Source organism: Physeter macrocephalus, chromosome 7, assembly GCF_002837175.3.
Source record: "Physeter macrocephalus isolate SW-GA chromosome 7, ASM283717v5, whole genome shotgun sequence".
In the NCBI taxonomy this organism is placed as follows: domain Eukaryota; kingdom Metazoa; phylum Chordata; class Mammalia; order Artiodactyla; family Physeteridae; genus Physeter; species Physeter macrocephalus.
Window position 1 is genome coordinate 65,193,609 of NC_041220.1, and position 16,927 is coordinate 65,210,535.

Here is a 16,927-nt window from a genome sequence, read left to right on the forward strand (position 1 = left end):
CTGATACTAAAACCAGACAAAGATACTACAAAAAAAGAAAATTACAGACCAATATCACTGATGAATATAGATGCAAAAATCCTCAACAAAATACTAGCAAACAGAATCCAACAACACATTAAAGGATCATACACTATGATCAACTGAGATTTATCCCAGTATGCAAGGATTCTTCAATATATGGAAATCAATCAATGTGATACAGCATATTAACAAACTGAAAAATAAAATCCATATGATCATCTCCATAGATGCAGAAAAAGCTTTTAATAAAATTCAACACCCATTTATGATAAAAACTCTCCAGAAAGTGGGCATACAGGGAACCTACCTCAACATAATAAAGGCCATATATGACAAATCCTCAGAAAACATCAAACTCAATGGTGAAAAACAGAAAGCATTTCCTCTAAGATCAGGAACAAGACAAGGATGTCCACTCTCGCCAGTATTATTCAACATAGTTTTGGAAGTCTTAGCCACGGCAATCAGAGAAGGAAAAGAATTAAAGGAATCCAAATCGGAAAAGAAGAAGTAAAACTGTCACTGTTGAGGGATCACATGGTACTATACATAGAGAATCCTAAAAATGCCACCAGAAAACTACTAGAGCTAATCAATGAATTTGGTAAAGTTACAGGATACAAAATTAATGCACAGAAATCTCTTGCATTCCTATACACTAAAGATGAAAAATCTGAGAGAGAATTAAGGAAACACTCCCGTTTACCACTGCAACAAAAAGAATAAAATACTTAGGAATAAACCTACCTAAGGAGACAAAAGACCTGTATGCAGAAAACTATAAGACACTGATGAAAGAAATTAAAGATGATACCAACAGATGGAGAGATATATCATGTTCTTGGATTGGAAGAATCAATATTGTGAAAATGACTATACTACAAAAGCAATCTACAGATTCAATGCAATCCCTATCAAATTACCAATGACATTTTTTACAGAACTAGAACAAAAAATTTTAAAATTTGTATGGAGACACAAAAGATCCCGAATATCCAAAGCAGTCTTGAGGGAAAAAAAAACAGAGCTGGAGGAATCAGACTCCCTGACTTCAGAATATACTACAAAGCTACAGTAATCAAGACAGTGATTGGCACAAAAACAGAAATATAGATTAATAGAACAGGATAGAAAGCACAGAGATAAACCCACGCACATATGGTCACCTTATCTTTGATAAAGGAGGCAAGAATATACAGTGGAGAAAAGACAGTCTCTTCAATAAGTGATGCTGGGAAAACTAGACAAGTACATGTAGAAGTGTGAGATTAGAACACTCCCTAACACCATATACAAAAATAAACTCAATATGGATTAAAGGCCTAAATATAAGGCCAGAAACTATCAAACTCTTACAGGAAAACAGGCAGAACACTCTATGACATAAATCACAGCAAGATCCTTTTTGACCCACCTCTTAGAGAAATGGAAATAAAAACAAAAATAAACAAATAGGACCTAATGAATCTTAAAAGCTTCTATACAGCAAAGGAAACCATAAAAATTATGAAAAGACAACCCTCAGAATGGGAGAAATATTTGCAAACGAAGCAACTGACAAAGGATCAATCTCCAAAATTACAAACAGCTCATGCAGCTCAATATCAAAAAAACAAACAACCGAATCTAAAAATGGGCAGAAGACTTAAATAGACATTACTCCAAAGATATATAGATTGCCAACAAACACATGAAAGGATGCTCAACTGCCCTAATCATTTGAGAAATGCAAATCAAAACTACAACGAGATATCACCTCACACCAGTCAGAATGGCCATCATCAAAAAATCTACAAAGAATAAATCTGGAGAGTGTGTGGAGAAAAGGGAACCCTCTTGCACTGCTGGTGGGAATGTAAATTGATACAGCCCCTATGGAGAACAGTATGGAGGTTCCTTAAAAAACTAAAAATAGAACTACCATACGACCCAGCAATCTCACTACTGGGCATATATCCTGAGAAAACCATAATTCAAAAAGAGACATGTACCACAATGTTCATTGCAGCTCTATTTACAATAGCCAGAACATGGAAGTAACCTAAGTGTCCATCGACAGATGAATGGATAAAGAAGATATGGCATATATATACAATGGAATATTACTCAGCCATAAAAGGAAACAAAATTGCTTTATTTGTAGTGAGGAAGATGGACCTAGAGTCTGGCATACTGAGTGAAATAAGTCAGAAAGAGAAAAACAAATACCGTATGCTAACACATATATATGGAATCTAAAAAAAAAAAAGAATGGTTCTGAAGAACCTTAGGGGCAGGACAGGAATAAAGATGCAGACATAGAGAATGGACTTGAGGACCCGGGAGGGGAAAGTGTAAGCTGGGAGGAAGTGAGAGAGTGGCATGGACACATATATACTACCAAATGTAAAACAGATTGCTAGTGGGAAGCAACTGCATAGCACAGGTCAGTGCTTTGCGACCACCTAGAGGGGTGGGATAGGGAGGGTTGGAGGGAGACACAAGAGGGAGGAGATATGGGGACATATGTATATGTATAGCTGATTCACTTCGTTATAAAGCAGAAACTAACACACCATTGTAAAGCAATTATACTCCAATAAATATGTTTAAAAAAAAGAATTAATGGCATACTAAAATTTGACATGCTTCCTAACTCAGTGTGTGATGATGGTTGCAGACATCCTGTTTTCTGATCTTACATTCAGAATTGAGTTAGTGAGAACTTGGAATCATTTGGTGTAGATATGATTCCATTTATGTGACAAACTGGGTCCTGAAGAAATATATGCAAAGTGGATTTTTTCTTTTTCATATATTCAGACATTTTTTATTACATTAAAGTAGTACCCTATTAAATGAATATTCTAAATCAGTTTGTAACATGAGTTTCTTAGCGGTAAATTAAACGTCTTCATCGCACTTACTCACATGCTTCCTCTTAAAATTCATTTCTCCATCCTTCACATTTCCAACAAAACTTCCATTTGTATAAATATGCAGCCCCACCAGTTTATAACCTCTCTGAATGTTTCTTGATTTTTTTCACCTATGTGTCCCCTAGTGGAGTAGTTCTTAATCAGAGGTGCACATCAGAATTTTCTTGAAAGTTGTTAAAAAATACACAGGCCAGGACCCCACACCAAACCTACTGAATCAAGAGAGGAGGATGGAGAGTACATTTTGTAATGTTCTCAGGTGATTTTGATCAGCTGACCTTTGGTTAAGAGCTAAAGAGAGCTCTTGTCTAGCACTGTTAAGAGGGGTGTTTAAGAAATGATCAGTGGAATGAACTCTTCTCAACAATGCCCTAAATTCCTCTACACATTTGAGGCCCAATGTAAGGTCTCTCTCTGTTCAGCATCCCTCATTCTTCTTGTAGGTACCTATGTATGTCTCTATTGCTCCTTCCTGCCCATGCCTATCTCTGCTCTTCTATATTGTTATTATTGTCCTATAGGACAATGCTCTCCTTTTTATCCTGCCATCTGTTTCCTCTAGAGAGAAAATGTGAACTACTTAAGTGTAGAAGTTATCCTGTATTTCTTTTTATCATCTTCCTCTACCATCCCGAGTCCTCTATATCACACATTATATTTCCTTTCTAGCACTTCTAAATACCTAAATTGATTATGTGTATTGTTTCCTTGGTTATTATGTGTTTCCCTTTAATAGAATGTAAGGTCCTTAAAAACAAGCACACTATGACTTATTCAAAGTTCTAGCCCAGTGCCTAAACCTAAAAGAGTATCTAGCTCTCAAAATATATTTGATGAGCAATTGAACTACCTAGAGGATTGATTTTTTGTGTGTATAAATGTAGTTAATTGTATATTACATTTATTTAGTTTCCACTGTACCAAATCATTCACTGCTTTCAGTCCCATCTGCCAGTCCTTGCTCTGCGAAAGCCATCATGTGAAAGATATAAAGGGCAAGTAAATTTATTTTATTCTGTCAGGATAAATCAAGTTCATTTAAGGACTCTTTTTGAATGAACTAGAAATTATATATTCTTTAGAATGGATAAATTCCAAGGTGAAAAGTAGAAAATGATAGACCTCTAAATGGAGCTAATATATTTATTAATAAATGAAATGTTGCTTATATTTTAGAGAATTTCTTAATTTTAGTTTGGGAGTTCATTTGTTGACTCATAACAATGACCATGATGTAATATTTACTCAGACCCTGGTGCTATCTGTAAAAACTCAAGATCAGCTATATGAACAAACACATAATTCTACTCTGGGTTCTATAGCACACATTTTAGCAGCGTCAAAGTGAGTTTGTTTCCACTACACGTATAAAATATTATCAGGATCCAGATACTAGGCACCAAAATGAGTGCGGTTGGCTAGGAACATTTGCCTTTAGGGCTGCCCTTAACCTTATACTAGATGAGGGAACCATCAATTTATCAGGGTAAAGAAGAGTTGCTTCTCTACTTGAATTTCTTGCAATTGTTCCTCCTTGTCTCAACTTAACATGCAGAATGTAAAGAGTCCCACACTTACATGGGGTTGGTTTCCTTCTCATGCATATATTCCAGAATGCCATGAGTCATCAGGGGTGCTGCCATTGTGATGCAACTATGATGACACCCATGATACCCTGTGATGAACCATAAATGTTCAAAATGTTTAATCTTAATGTGAAGTAGGTATAAAGTTCATGGCTTGAAAATATTGGAGATTATTCACTTACTCTGTGAGTAGCTGCATTTATAAGAGTCACTTAGTTCTTCAATGTGATTAATATAATGTAACTATCATAATGTCAAGGTTAATAATAGTTACCATCTATTGTGCACTCACCATATGCTAGGATCTGTGCTAATGTTTATGTATCTTATTTCATTTAATCTGCTTAACAGCAGGCGGGGATCTTTATTCCTATTTTTAGATGAGGAATCCAAATTTTTCAAATATTAAGTAACTTAATATTATTCTGGTGGAATTTGTATATGAAAACCCAACTTGTTTGAATCTAAGCACTCTGTCCCTATGATGCCATGTTATATTCCACACCAATGTAAATTATCACCCTCTAAATTTCCAACTGGAAAAAGACAGAACAATTTCCATTATAAAGAGCCCCTTTCACTTCAAAGTAAAACACTTTTCATGACAGATATGCACAACTTGCATTCACCTCAATAAGAAGAAAGAGTAATAAAAAGGGAAGAAGAGGACTAGAACAAAATCAAAACCTATGAGAGCAGAAAGATGCACAAGTGTAGGCTGACAGCCTGCAAGCTAAACAAAATCTCCACCATCTTTTGAAATCTGTGGGTAAGACTGTGAATCTCTCTGAATCACAATTGCCTCATTCACCAAAAAAGATGACCATGCAGGCCCTTGCTTCACTCTGGAATGGGCAGTGTCATCTTTCTAGTCTAGTTTTCTGCTCTCAGTCACACCTCGACTTCAGGTATTCTTTCCATTTACACTTTCTGCTGGGAAGGCCCCTGAGTGGCCTCTCCATCTTTCCACAGAACTTTCCATGATACACATGGCAAAACTAAACTGCATCCTGGTTTTTCATGGCACCCAATCCTTCTTTTCATCTGATGTAACAGAATTACTTTCCTATGCATCTGTCTCTCACCTCATTGAGCTACTGGGATCAGGGAGCTGGTCATCATTTAATCTCCCTCTTTACTACCTCCCTGAATAAAACATAAAACAAGTGGATTACACAAAATATGTTCTCCACAAGTGTCCAGTAGGAGAGAAGACATGATTCATGACCGTTTATTTTATCCAACTAAACATATGGTACTATTTAGCCTACTTTATTATGATGTGTCATTAAAAAATAAGTAACTTTAAAAAAGTTTCCCAGAATTAGGACAGATGCACTGTGGCCCACATTCCTAAAAGAGCTGTTTTACTGGAACAGTCACGGAAGAGATACATATCTTCAGGACAAAGAAACACTAAGAGAGAACAGTGCTTTTTTCGATTCCTCAAGTCAAGAGAAATGCAGTTCTGGAGTTGTCTTTACATCAAAGTTAGTCAAATTAAGCAGCTTTCTCCCTCTCCCTTCATACTATCTACTTGTCATGATTAAAATGCCTTACTAGCTTCTAAATGGGCCCTAAAAGCTGGCCCTTTTTATCTTGGGATTCCAGAGGCAAAATCTTGGGACCACCCTTCATCCAAATGCCAACATGCTACCAGTAGAGATTATTCCTTTATGTTAAATATTATTCTCTCCCAGAAATTCTCTTTTCAAAGAGAAGTTTAGGCTAAATCCCTTTATCAGAAAGGAAAGAGATTTTAAGAGTCAGATGAACTTGAAGTTAAATCTGACTTCAGCCATGACCAGCTGTGTAAAGTCCTCCTTGCTTTGTAAAGCTGACATTAGTCCCTGTTGTAAAACAGGGAAAATGATACTTAGCAAGGTTTTTGAATGAGATGGTACTGGTAATATTTTTAGTGTACTGTTCTGCAAAATAAATGATCAATAAATAATGACTTTGACGAGGGCCCTGGGACACATAACGAAACCAGAAGGGAGGTGGTTGGAAATTCTGGTCACTTAGTAGTGGGTGGGAAAGAGCCCCGGTTGAGATACGGTAAATAAAGCAGGTTCTCATTAGGAGGTGTGCTCTCTAGTCATTTAATGCATTTCAGTATTCTTGTTAAAGACATCGGGCTATTGTTAAGTCATTCTTGGTCTTAAAGTACTTTTACATCTTAATATGGAACTTTTCTAGTTAATCCCTGTCTGTTGTAATACTAGATCAACCAAAGTATATTCAGAGGGTTTTCAGAGAGTTGGAAACTGCGGGATTTTTGAATGTCAGATACTAGCTCCCTTGCCTTGAACAGAGATCTGGTATTTTTTTTCAGCTTGCAGCGAGGGGTTTAATTTTCACTTCCTCCCAGCGGCTCTCTACGGTCCCAGAAGGTGGGGCGCCTGGCATCCGTGTGTGGTTTGGGGGTAGTAACCTCTCCCGGGGCTGCCGCCCTCCTCCACCCACCGCGGCGGCCGTGACGTCACAGGCGATGCCCGGGTCCCCGCCCGGCCTATAAAGCTGCAGGTGTGCGCCGCGCCTCCGGAACGTTCGCACACCTTGCGCGCGAGCCGGAGCCCAGGGATCCCGAGGCGAGCTTCAGGAGCTGCCTCCAGCGCCTGAGCCCGGCCGGGCCTGCGAGAACGGCCGCAAGACTGCCGGTGTCCCGCCTCTCCCCACCGCCTCCTCCTCCCTCGTGCAGCTCCCGGCCGAGTTGCCCCAGAGACCGCGACGCCGCCGCTCCGAGGGACCAATGACAGCTCCGCTGCTGCCGCCGGTGCCTGTGGTGCTGTCGCTCTTGATCTTCGGCTCAGGTGAGGACATCCCGGCTCTGAGCTGCTGCCCAGCGCTTCTCCCACCGCGGGTACCTCTTGAATTTTGCTGCTGCTTCTCCAAAACCGCCCCCTCGGCGCCCTCGGCTCTGTCCCGTGGGAGGTGATCGAGGTCCCTCCCTCCCCATGGTTACTCCCTGGGAGGAAGAAAAAAGTGGGTGGGTGTCTTAGATGTTCCAGGCTAGCAAGAGGGAGCCTGAGAATCCTTGCACTCTTACTTTAGTCCAGCTGAAGGAGAACTTACAGATGCTGTGATCCAAACAAAGATAAAGATAAGATAAAGTAAACCGAGGTACAAAGAGGTGAAGTGATTTCCGCAGATCTTGGCGAAGAGTGGTGAAGTCTCGAGGAGTGCTACCTCCTGCCTAAATTCTCCATCTCCTCTGTCAATTGATTTTGCTTTTACTTTTCTAGAGGGCCCCGCATCGTCCCAGGGAGAAGTTAAAAGTACCACTCTGACGCTGTTTTATTGAGACCTAAAAGATAAAGCAGGGGCTTAACTCTGGCCCCCAAATCTTACTTAGTCCCTAGTTTCTACTCGAGAACAATAATAAGAAACAATGGCAATAAGAATAATTATTATCAACTACTGTTTACATTTTATATACATATTCTTGTTAAAAATGTGAGCACGTGTTAGGAAAATCTGGTATTTATCTCTAGAACCTGTTTATTAAAATGGGACAGGTAACATTCTAGAAACTACAAATGCATTTGGTATGTGAAGTTATGACAATATTTAGATATTACTCTTAAATAATTATATTACATTAATTTGGCTACTTGGTAGTATTTTTTGGGAGTGTGGAAATTAATGTAGACTATCTGTGGAAAAGAAAACAACGAAAGAAGCTCTATAACTGGCACAACAAACAGCCATTTGTTGGCAAAATGTGAAGTTGCTTTCATAAGTGACTCAAGCACAAACAATAGCACATGTGCAATAACCGTTTTGAAGATAAACCTGTCTCCCGAATGCAACTGACAGGTGAGAAAAGGCATTCTGCTTTACTTTCTCTTTTCTTCCCTTTTTCTTGCTCCCATAGCCCACTATACTGCTGGATTAGATGTCAATGACACCTACTCTGGGAAAGGGGAACCACTTTCTGGGGACCACACTGCTGATGGAGTTGAGGTGACCTCAAGAAATCAGATGTCCTTGGGAAGTAAGATTTCTCCTGAGAGTGAAATGCCTTCTAGTAACGAACTGTCCTCGGGGATCGACTCTGACTATGCAGAAGAGTACGATAACGAACCACAAATATCTGGCTACATTGTAGATGATTTAGTCAGAGGTGAGTAGAGGATAAGGTGACAGTGTAGCCTATAAGATGTGTGGTTTGGATGAGCAAAGCTGCTTCCAAAGAAAAGCTGCTCCCCAGATCTCCCAGGGGCTTTCTTGCGTGTATGACTGTTGTATACCCCACTAGGTAAGCTAGCAACTGAGATGGAAAGAGCTATTTGTTTACACATCCTATGTGTCTGGAACTCTAACAAACGTTTTATGTCTAGTGAGTCTAATCTTCACAACTCTGTGAAGTAGGAATTGTTATCATTTTACAGATGTGATAACTAAAGCTCAAGAAGGTTAAGCATTCTGCCCCAAATTCCACAGCCAGAATGAGAAATTCCAATCTGTTCGGTCCCAGATACTCTGTCACACGAACCCCCACCCCCCAATCTGAGAAACAGATTAAACATCAACCAGTCCTATATACTTAGTATCTCAGCTTTTATAGCCACTCCCCACCACCACTTTTCTCTAAATAACTGCATTTTGACACAAATAAGGGAACAGAAAGAAGTAATGGGAGAGGAACGATTGGATCTTAGCCTTTGTGAATTAGATGTTGAGAAACTGGTAATAATAATAGGAATACCACCTTATGGAAATATTAAAGGACAAATACGCATAGATTTTATATTGCTAAAATCACTATTTAACCCCAAATCTCATTTGTCAATTAAATAATAGTGACCTATAATTTTCTTCTCTTTTGCTATTATCTGATCTTTTAAAAAGAGCATTTGCTTAAAATGAGGGTACCAAAGTAAGAGATCAGTATTGTTCATTACCCTCATATTACTTTGGAGTTTGAGGGCAGATCATCAAAAAATCAGATCTAAATATCCTAGGAGCATCCACTATGGAGGCAGGACTTAAGGACCCTCTTTCCTGACTGTAGTTTCCCTGAATCCTCCCTATCTGTCAAGCTCCCAGAACTGGTGAAGGGATAGCAGGTGACACCAGGAGGACAGTGACTGGGTTAAGTGGCAGGTGGGAAAAGCTTTATCGAACACTCCACTTTCCTCCTTTGCTTCAGAATTTGTGCTTTTATAATACATAAGGTGAAGGGGTCCATCTATAATTCTTATTTTTGCGGGGGATGAGATTAGACCATTAAGACTCTAGAAACTATTGTCTTAAAGATGCTTCAAGTTAACATTTCATAAGGCCAAATGAATTGTTGGTGATGAAAATGGCTAGGGGATAAAATTGCAATGCATTGTAAAACAGAGAGAAAATTGATCCATGGGGTTAATGTCTATTGAAGCACTTCAGCATAGTGACCATTTGTCTCTGTCTAAAATTTGTAATATATCTGATAAAGTATATCATATTGATTTGAAATGTTTCTGTTAGAGGAATTATCCTAATCTGTGGTACTTTTCTTATCACCAGAGGAAAGTTTCAATATAAAAATTGCATAGCCACCTATTAAACATTGCTCCTAATTTGACTATTGTTAGTGCTGATATAGTAACTGCCAAAATATTCATAATATTTATTGGTCATTACCTTAATCATAGGGTTCTATCTTTGATACCCTTCCCTATGTTTCCAGAGTTTTCTATTTAATGGGTACTGCAGGACCATTATGACTAATTTTATTATGACATTATGATATTTTCCTCTTTCCACTGGACTCTGCTAAATACTTGCTCAGATAAACCTATTCAGGAATTAGTATAACAAAATGCACAGCTCTAACATGGAAACTCCTTCTTCTTATATTTAGCATATGGGTATACTATACCCCGCATAACTGTAACACTGAACAAAGGTTTCTGTGGATCTGAAGAGTTAGGATGAATCTATGAAGCAGCAAGTACAAATATTTCTGGATTCCCCTTTGTCAAATAGATTGATCACAGAAATAAGCCCCCAGAAGGTATCGATTAATTAAAATCTGTTGTAATCTGGGAGTTGGAAAAAATCGATCAACTCTCATGTATAATTCTGCTTTCTTCATTTCAAGTATTACACACTAATTCCCAATTATGATAGTGAGAACAAAACCAATATGAGTAAAGAAAATCATCAGATATACTCGAATCCCACTTTAATTAATGGAACCAAACTTTTTCCAAGAGAAAACATAATATGGTAGGGAAATAATAGGCTTTAACATCCCAGGACTGCCATTTTCTAGCTACGTGTCCTAGTGCAATTTACTTGTCTTTACTCAACTTCATTTTTCTCATCTGTATCATCTAGATAGTAACAATACGTTCAACTGTGATTTGGGTTTAATTAAATTAATGCTCATTACCAAGAACTTGGTATGTATTAGAAGTGAAAAAAATGTTTAAAATATTTCATGGATTTTCTTAGACAAGTAACTCCTATTACTCCTATTATCAATAATAATAATATTACTGACACAAATAAATTCAAAATATGTTTCTAAGCTAATAAAATAACAAAGGGGTTCAGATCTTTAAGTGCCACACAATACAGATATTCTCTTTGTTCAATTATTGTGTATGAGTTGTGTTAAATAATGAGAGAAATATGGCTGTTATCCCTGTGAGCTCTCACTGCTAAGACTTCGTTCTCTCATGTCTCCAAAATGGTATTCCAGGTGAAGAGAGACTGTTATCAATAAATCTTTTTTTTTTAGTTGAACAGGTAGTTAAGCCCAAGAAAGACAAAACTGAAAGTGAAAAGACTTCAGATAAACCCAAAAGAAAGAAAAAGGGAGGCAAAAGTGGAAAAAACAGAAGAAATAGAAAGAAGAAAAATCCATGTGATGCAGAATTCCAAAATTTCTGCATTCATGGAGAATGCAAATTTATAGAGCACCTGGAAACAGTATCATGCCAGTAAGTTTTCCTAAATTATGCAGAATTCTATATTTCTAACACTGTGTCTGAAACCCCTAACTGCAGAAAACCATTTTTTTTTAATGTATAAACCAGGGGTTTGCAAACTTTTTTTTAAAGAACCAGGTAGGAAATATTTTGGGCTTCGTGGGTCAAGATGAAGTATGTACTCGTATAACCAATTAAAATATAACCATTTGAAAATAGAAAAAACATTCTTGGCTTGCATGTTGTAAAAGACCTGGCAAATGGCCAGATTTAACCCAGATTTAACCCATGGGCGACAGTTTGCTAAACCCTGGTGAAAACCATCATTTTACAATATATATTTACAAAACCTCTTGATAAAAAAGGAACTAAAGGTAGTTTTCACATAATGTTGTTCTAGCTTCCTTCCCCCCAAAAGCCGCTAGCACATTAAATGATAGTGAAATGTATTAGCTCCATAACAAGTCACTGACCTCATCAGTTGGTCATACATGGAGCACAAAGAATGAAAAGGTGTGTCTTCTTGGAATATCACACCCAAACAAATCTCAACTTTTTCTTATACTAATAGATCTTTGGCTCAAATGCATTCTGTGTCTCATCATTTTGAAATACAAATAAATGTATGGCATGACTTTTTTAAATGTTAGAATTAGTGGTTGTTTATGATCTGGAAAGCAAACATAAAATTTATTGGAATTTTTTCAGTGATTATAATTTTAAAATATGGGTGTTTGCAGATGTCATCAGGATTACTTTGGTGAACGATGTGGGGAAAAGTCCATGAAGATTCACAGCATGGCTGACAGCGATTTATCAAAAATTGCTTTAGCAGCTATAGCTGCTTTTGTCTCCGCCATGAGCTTCACAGCTATTGCTGTTGTTATTACACTCCTGTAAGTAAGGCATATCTTAAAAATCCCTAATAAAATAATGCCAGGTTAATTTTTTTCAGTATTTCTAACACAATGTGGTATCATATTTTAGGTGAGTTATTCTATTGGTGGCATATGATCCTTGGTTATATCTTTACACTTCATTGACAACTCATAGAATATGGTCAAATGGATATTACTTGGGCCACCATTGAAACTTAATACATGAAGCCCTTTTCTTGAACTTAAATTGATAGTTTTGTTTCACGTTATATGGCTACTCATGGTTACTTCCAAATCTCAGTGTTGATATCAGCTATGACTATATTAAGCTAAAACAAGCCTCCCAAAAGCTAATTAAGGCCTGGTTCATAGTAGGTTGTCAAAGATATTGCTTTGGTACTAAAAAATCAGAAAGAGCTTCAAACCAGGAGCCAAGAAAATATGTCTTCTGCTCCTGTTAGAATGCAAAATTCTGAGTTAGGACTTTTATAGCATGGTGTACTGACATACTTAGAACTTATGCCTATTATTGTCAAGCGCAATATGGGAACTCAATTATTAAAATAAATTTCCTCCATATGGCATGGCATAGGAAGCAGGGACAATTCTATTACTGTCTCATTCCTGCAGTATCTTCCCTGTGCTTGTAATAACAGACCACATACTTCATTGCATGACCAATGAATGTTAGAACTAGACTGTCCCAGGTAGTAGATACTGGTGGGTATGTAAAAATGGCATTGTCTGTCAAACAAAAGTCAGTGAATTAAGGAAGTTGGGGGAGGTTGTGAATGGCTCTATAATGACTCATGCGCTACTAGAGCTTGGGGGAAAGCAAGACTCATTATTCTAATTTTAGGTCTTGGTAAATTACTTTAACAGCTGGACTGTGTACATGATCTACTACTCCTGCCATTCAGGAAACAAGGGGTTATCTTCTGCCATTGTTTGCTATCATTTTAAACTCAGATCATATAATGATAAAATGACACATCGAATACTGTTTTATGATGCACGTAAAGTTTTATGTGTGGTTTAAATTTGTTTTGCACACCCTAGAAATTATTTCGGTCTGTTAGTACTTCAAGTCAAATATGCAAATGTATTTAGCAAAGATTCCCTCAGACAAACCATTACTGTTTGACATAGAAGGATAGAAGAAGAAATTGCCAGTTAGGGAAGATGTTTTGAAAGAATTATTTAAGCTTGTAATTATTCAAGTTGAGATATTTAATAATCCTTTGGAAAAGTACGGAAAAACTTTGTCATGTTGTCCTTTTCTCTGGTATTCTCCCTGTATTTGAAACACATAGCAAATACTTGCCTAAGACATAGTTGCTGCTTTTTCATAATTGAACTTGATTTTTTCCCCAAACATCACAACAAAAGTTCTTAAGATTTTAATAGTAACATTTAGTAGATAAAGACCTACTAAAAATAGAATTGCTTGTACAACACTAAGACATTTCAGACCATTGAGTTTTTTGGTAGTAAGTAGTAATAAATAAAACTAGAGGTATTTATTATATTTAGAAATAAATAAAACTCAATTTGTTTTGTAAGCCTGTTTTTTTTTTTAAAAAAACTAAGCATTCAGATTAATTTGTACAAGCATACAGTCCTTCTCTGGTAAAACTATACTATCTTCGTCTCCCAATTGTGCATGGCAATTGTGCTAAATTGGCGGGGGGGGAAGCGGGATATGGATGTGTTTCATGCCTTCTGAAAGTTTGCATCTCAAGGCACACTTATTTAAATCTCAGTACTTTGGAAATATGTTTATGTAAAGTCAACATAAAGATCCCCTTGAAAAGAACATTCGTGATACTTTTAGCTGGGTTTAGGTTTTGTTTTGGTGGAGTGGTCCATAAGTGTGCAACGGTCTATAACAACTTATGAAAGGAATTCCCTATATTCATGAAACCCCAGTCAATATATAGATGAATAGAACTTTGATAACAGTAGAATATCTTGTTCTCTGAAGGCTTCGAAAACGATACTTCAGGGAATATGAAGGTGCAGCTGAAGAACGAAAGAAACTTCAACAAGAAAATGGAAATGCACATGCCATAGCATAACTAAAGAGAATATTACAGGTTTGAGTTTTAAAAGATATCTTTATATAATATCCTACAATTAAAAAAATTATAACATCTATTATATGAAGAAAAATGAGCAAAGCATGTTTTTTTAATTATACACTGTGAACACTGGCTACATTAAAGTGTTATTCTTTGAGCATGATCTGGAGTTCAGTACTGAGAATGGACTTATGTCCTTACTATTATAAGGGATATAAAGATGAGGGAGACACAAATTCTGTTCTCAAACAACTTAGTGTTTAATAGATAGAAAAAAAGTGTAAGGAATGAGAATACTAGGGGAAGTAAAATATGTCATAAGAAAGGAACCAGTGGAATATGAGGAGTTTCCAGTGAAGGAGAAATAGAATCCAGGGGGATGCATTTAGGGAGCAGAAAAGGATGTGCATACGGATGGCACTGGAAGTGAGTCTCAAAGAACTGGTGACATGGGGACAAGCAATTATAAAGGAAAAGGAAGATAAGTAGTGTGATATGGGCTAGATTATTTTAGAAATGTTTGAGAAATGGCCTAGTTCAAATGGCGCTGGGGAAGATAAGGTTGAACTGATAGGCTGAGCTCACATGGTAAAGAGCCAGCATCCAGGAGCTTGCACTACAAATGGGAGGAAGTGGAAAGAGCAGGTGGAATACCCTTGTACAGAAAAGAAATAGGAGGGCAGAAGAGGTTCAGATCTGAGAGGCAGCTTGGTTAGAGTGTATATTTTAGTTCTTATTAAATTTTTTTTTTTTTGTAAAGAGGGAGAGCTGAGCATGTTGTAGGAGAAGGTATAGAGAGGAATATTTCATTGATAACTAAAGTGAACAGCTAATGACGCAAACTTCCAGAGGAAGAAGGAGGCAAGATCAAGGACGCACTTAAAGTTAGTCAGAAGAAGGAACACCATTCCCTCAGACATTTGGGAAAGATGTCACATCCTTAAGTTATTATTTTCTGCCTTCAGTGGACTTAAGAACTACTTGAGATGGTTGTTAAATATGCATATTCCTAAACCAAATCCTAAATCTACTTAGTCAGTAGTACCATTTTTAATCAACACTCCAGATGCTTGGAGAACCAGTATATTTAGCATTGGTTAAGTACAGGCACTATATTCTGAGTCTGTTACAGAATTAGCTCAATAAGTCATGAAATAGATAATTATCCATGACAATTCTATACTCAATACTTATTCATCAAAATTTATTAATGAATTGGCTTAATGATCTGAAGCTAAAACCACCAGCATGAATAAGGGTTGATTTCTGGTTATTTGGTGCAATTGAAATTTCTCAAAGGAGGTCCAGAATGACTTTAGGAAAAGGACTTATGCTGAGCTGGCACATAGTGGCTGCCTATAACTGGTATCTACTATTATTATGCCCTTGGTACTAATTATCTTAAATTAACTGTATATCATAAATACACTGAGCCACTTCATCTTCATTTTTAATTATATCCACTGTATAGATTTGGTTAGGAAAACTATTTCTCATGACTATTGCTACAGTTTTATTAAGCAGAATTTGATGAAACAGGTTTGAGCATATGCAGTCTTTACCTAAGTAGGCATATAATCAAAGCTGATGTGAAAGAAAGATTCAAGTCAAAGGGATAGTTTGTCTCTGAAAAGCTCTTAGCATTTTTCACAAGACATCCTAGACAAAAAATTGACAGAAATTCTGATTCCTAACTATTCTTTGACATTTTCTTAAAGCTATGTTGGAATTGAGCTTATCTCTAACACTTTGTTTTATTTTCTAACAGAATATCAGATCCGAGTCACTGCCAAGTCACAACCCTGAGTGATGCATTGGTTCCTCTTTCCAGTGGATCCAGAGAAAACAGAACCTTGCCGTTCTGATGGTTTCAAACTTTCAATTGTCACTTTTTAACCCTAAGTCTTATTTCTGTATATAAAGATGCATGGAGATAAAAAGTATTTTTTCAATTGTAAATAATTTATTTAATATTTAATGGAAATGTATTTATTTTACAGCTCAATAAACATTTTTAATCAAACAGATTGAGAGTTTGAATATTAGTTTTGACATTGTGAGACTTTAGGGTATTTTTCTCCTAACATTTAAATGATCATTTTAAAAGGAGTTCCTTCCCTTTTTTTTTTTACTGTTTTTATGTTCATTTTCAAAACTTACTGCTTGGGCTTCCCTGGTGGCACAGTGGTTGAGAGTCCGCCTGCCGATGCAGAGGACGCGGATTCGTGCCCCGGTCCGGGAAGATCCCACGTGCCGCCGAGCGGCTGGGCCCGTGAGCCATGGCCGCTGAGCCTGCGCGTCCGGAGCCTGTGCTCCGCAACGGGAGAGGCCACAGCAGTGAGAGGCCCGCGTACTGCAAAAAAAAAAAAAAAAAAAAAAAGTAAGACAAGAGCAGATATATCATTTAAAATTAAAGGAATGCTCTTGTTCTGATTTGGGAAAATTTATTTCCTTAGAGATGACAGAAAAGGATACTTTATTGATATTACAGAATGACTCAAAGTCAGATTCTGT

The 16,927-nt window shown here is 37.2% G+C and overlaps 1 protein-coding gene across 2 annotated transcripts; it reads left to right on the forward strand.

The window, feature by feature from the left end:
• The first annotated feature begins 6,863 nt into the window (after positions 1-6,863).
• On the forward strand, positions 6,864-16,436 carry AREG (amphiregulin). Of its 2 annotated transcripts, none has more exons than XM_007122644.1 (6): positions 6,864-7,341; positions 8,406-8,654; positions 11,265-11,466; positions 12,195-12,350; positions 14,317-14,428; positions 16,182-16,436. In XM_007122644.1, exons 1-5 carry the CDS (start codon positions 7,281-7,283, stop codon positions 14,408-14,410), a joined length of 762 nt encoding a protein of 253 aa, XP_007122706.1. In that variant the 5' UTR covers positions 6,864-7,280; the 3' UTR covers positions 14,411-14,428; positions 16,182-16,436. The 2 variants fall into 2 exon arrangements, with proteins under 2 accessions (XP_007122706.1, XP_054941723.1); XM_055085748.1 differs by having other exon boundaries at positions 7,276-7,341; positions 8,406-8,525; positions 16,182-16,353.
• The last annotated feature ends 491 nt before the right edge of the window (positions 16,437-16,927 follow it).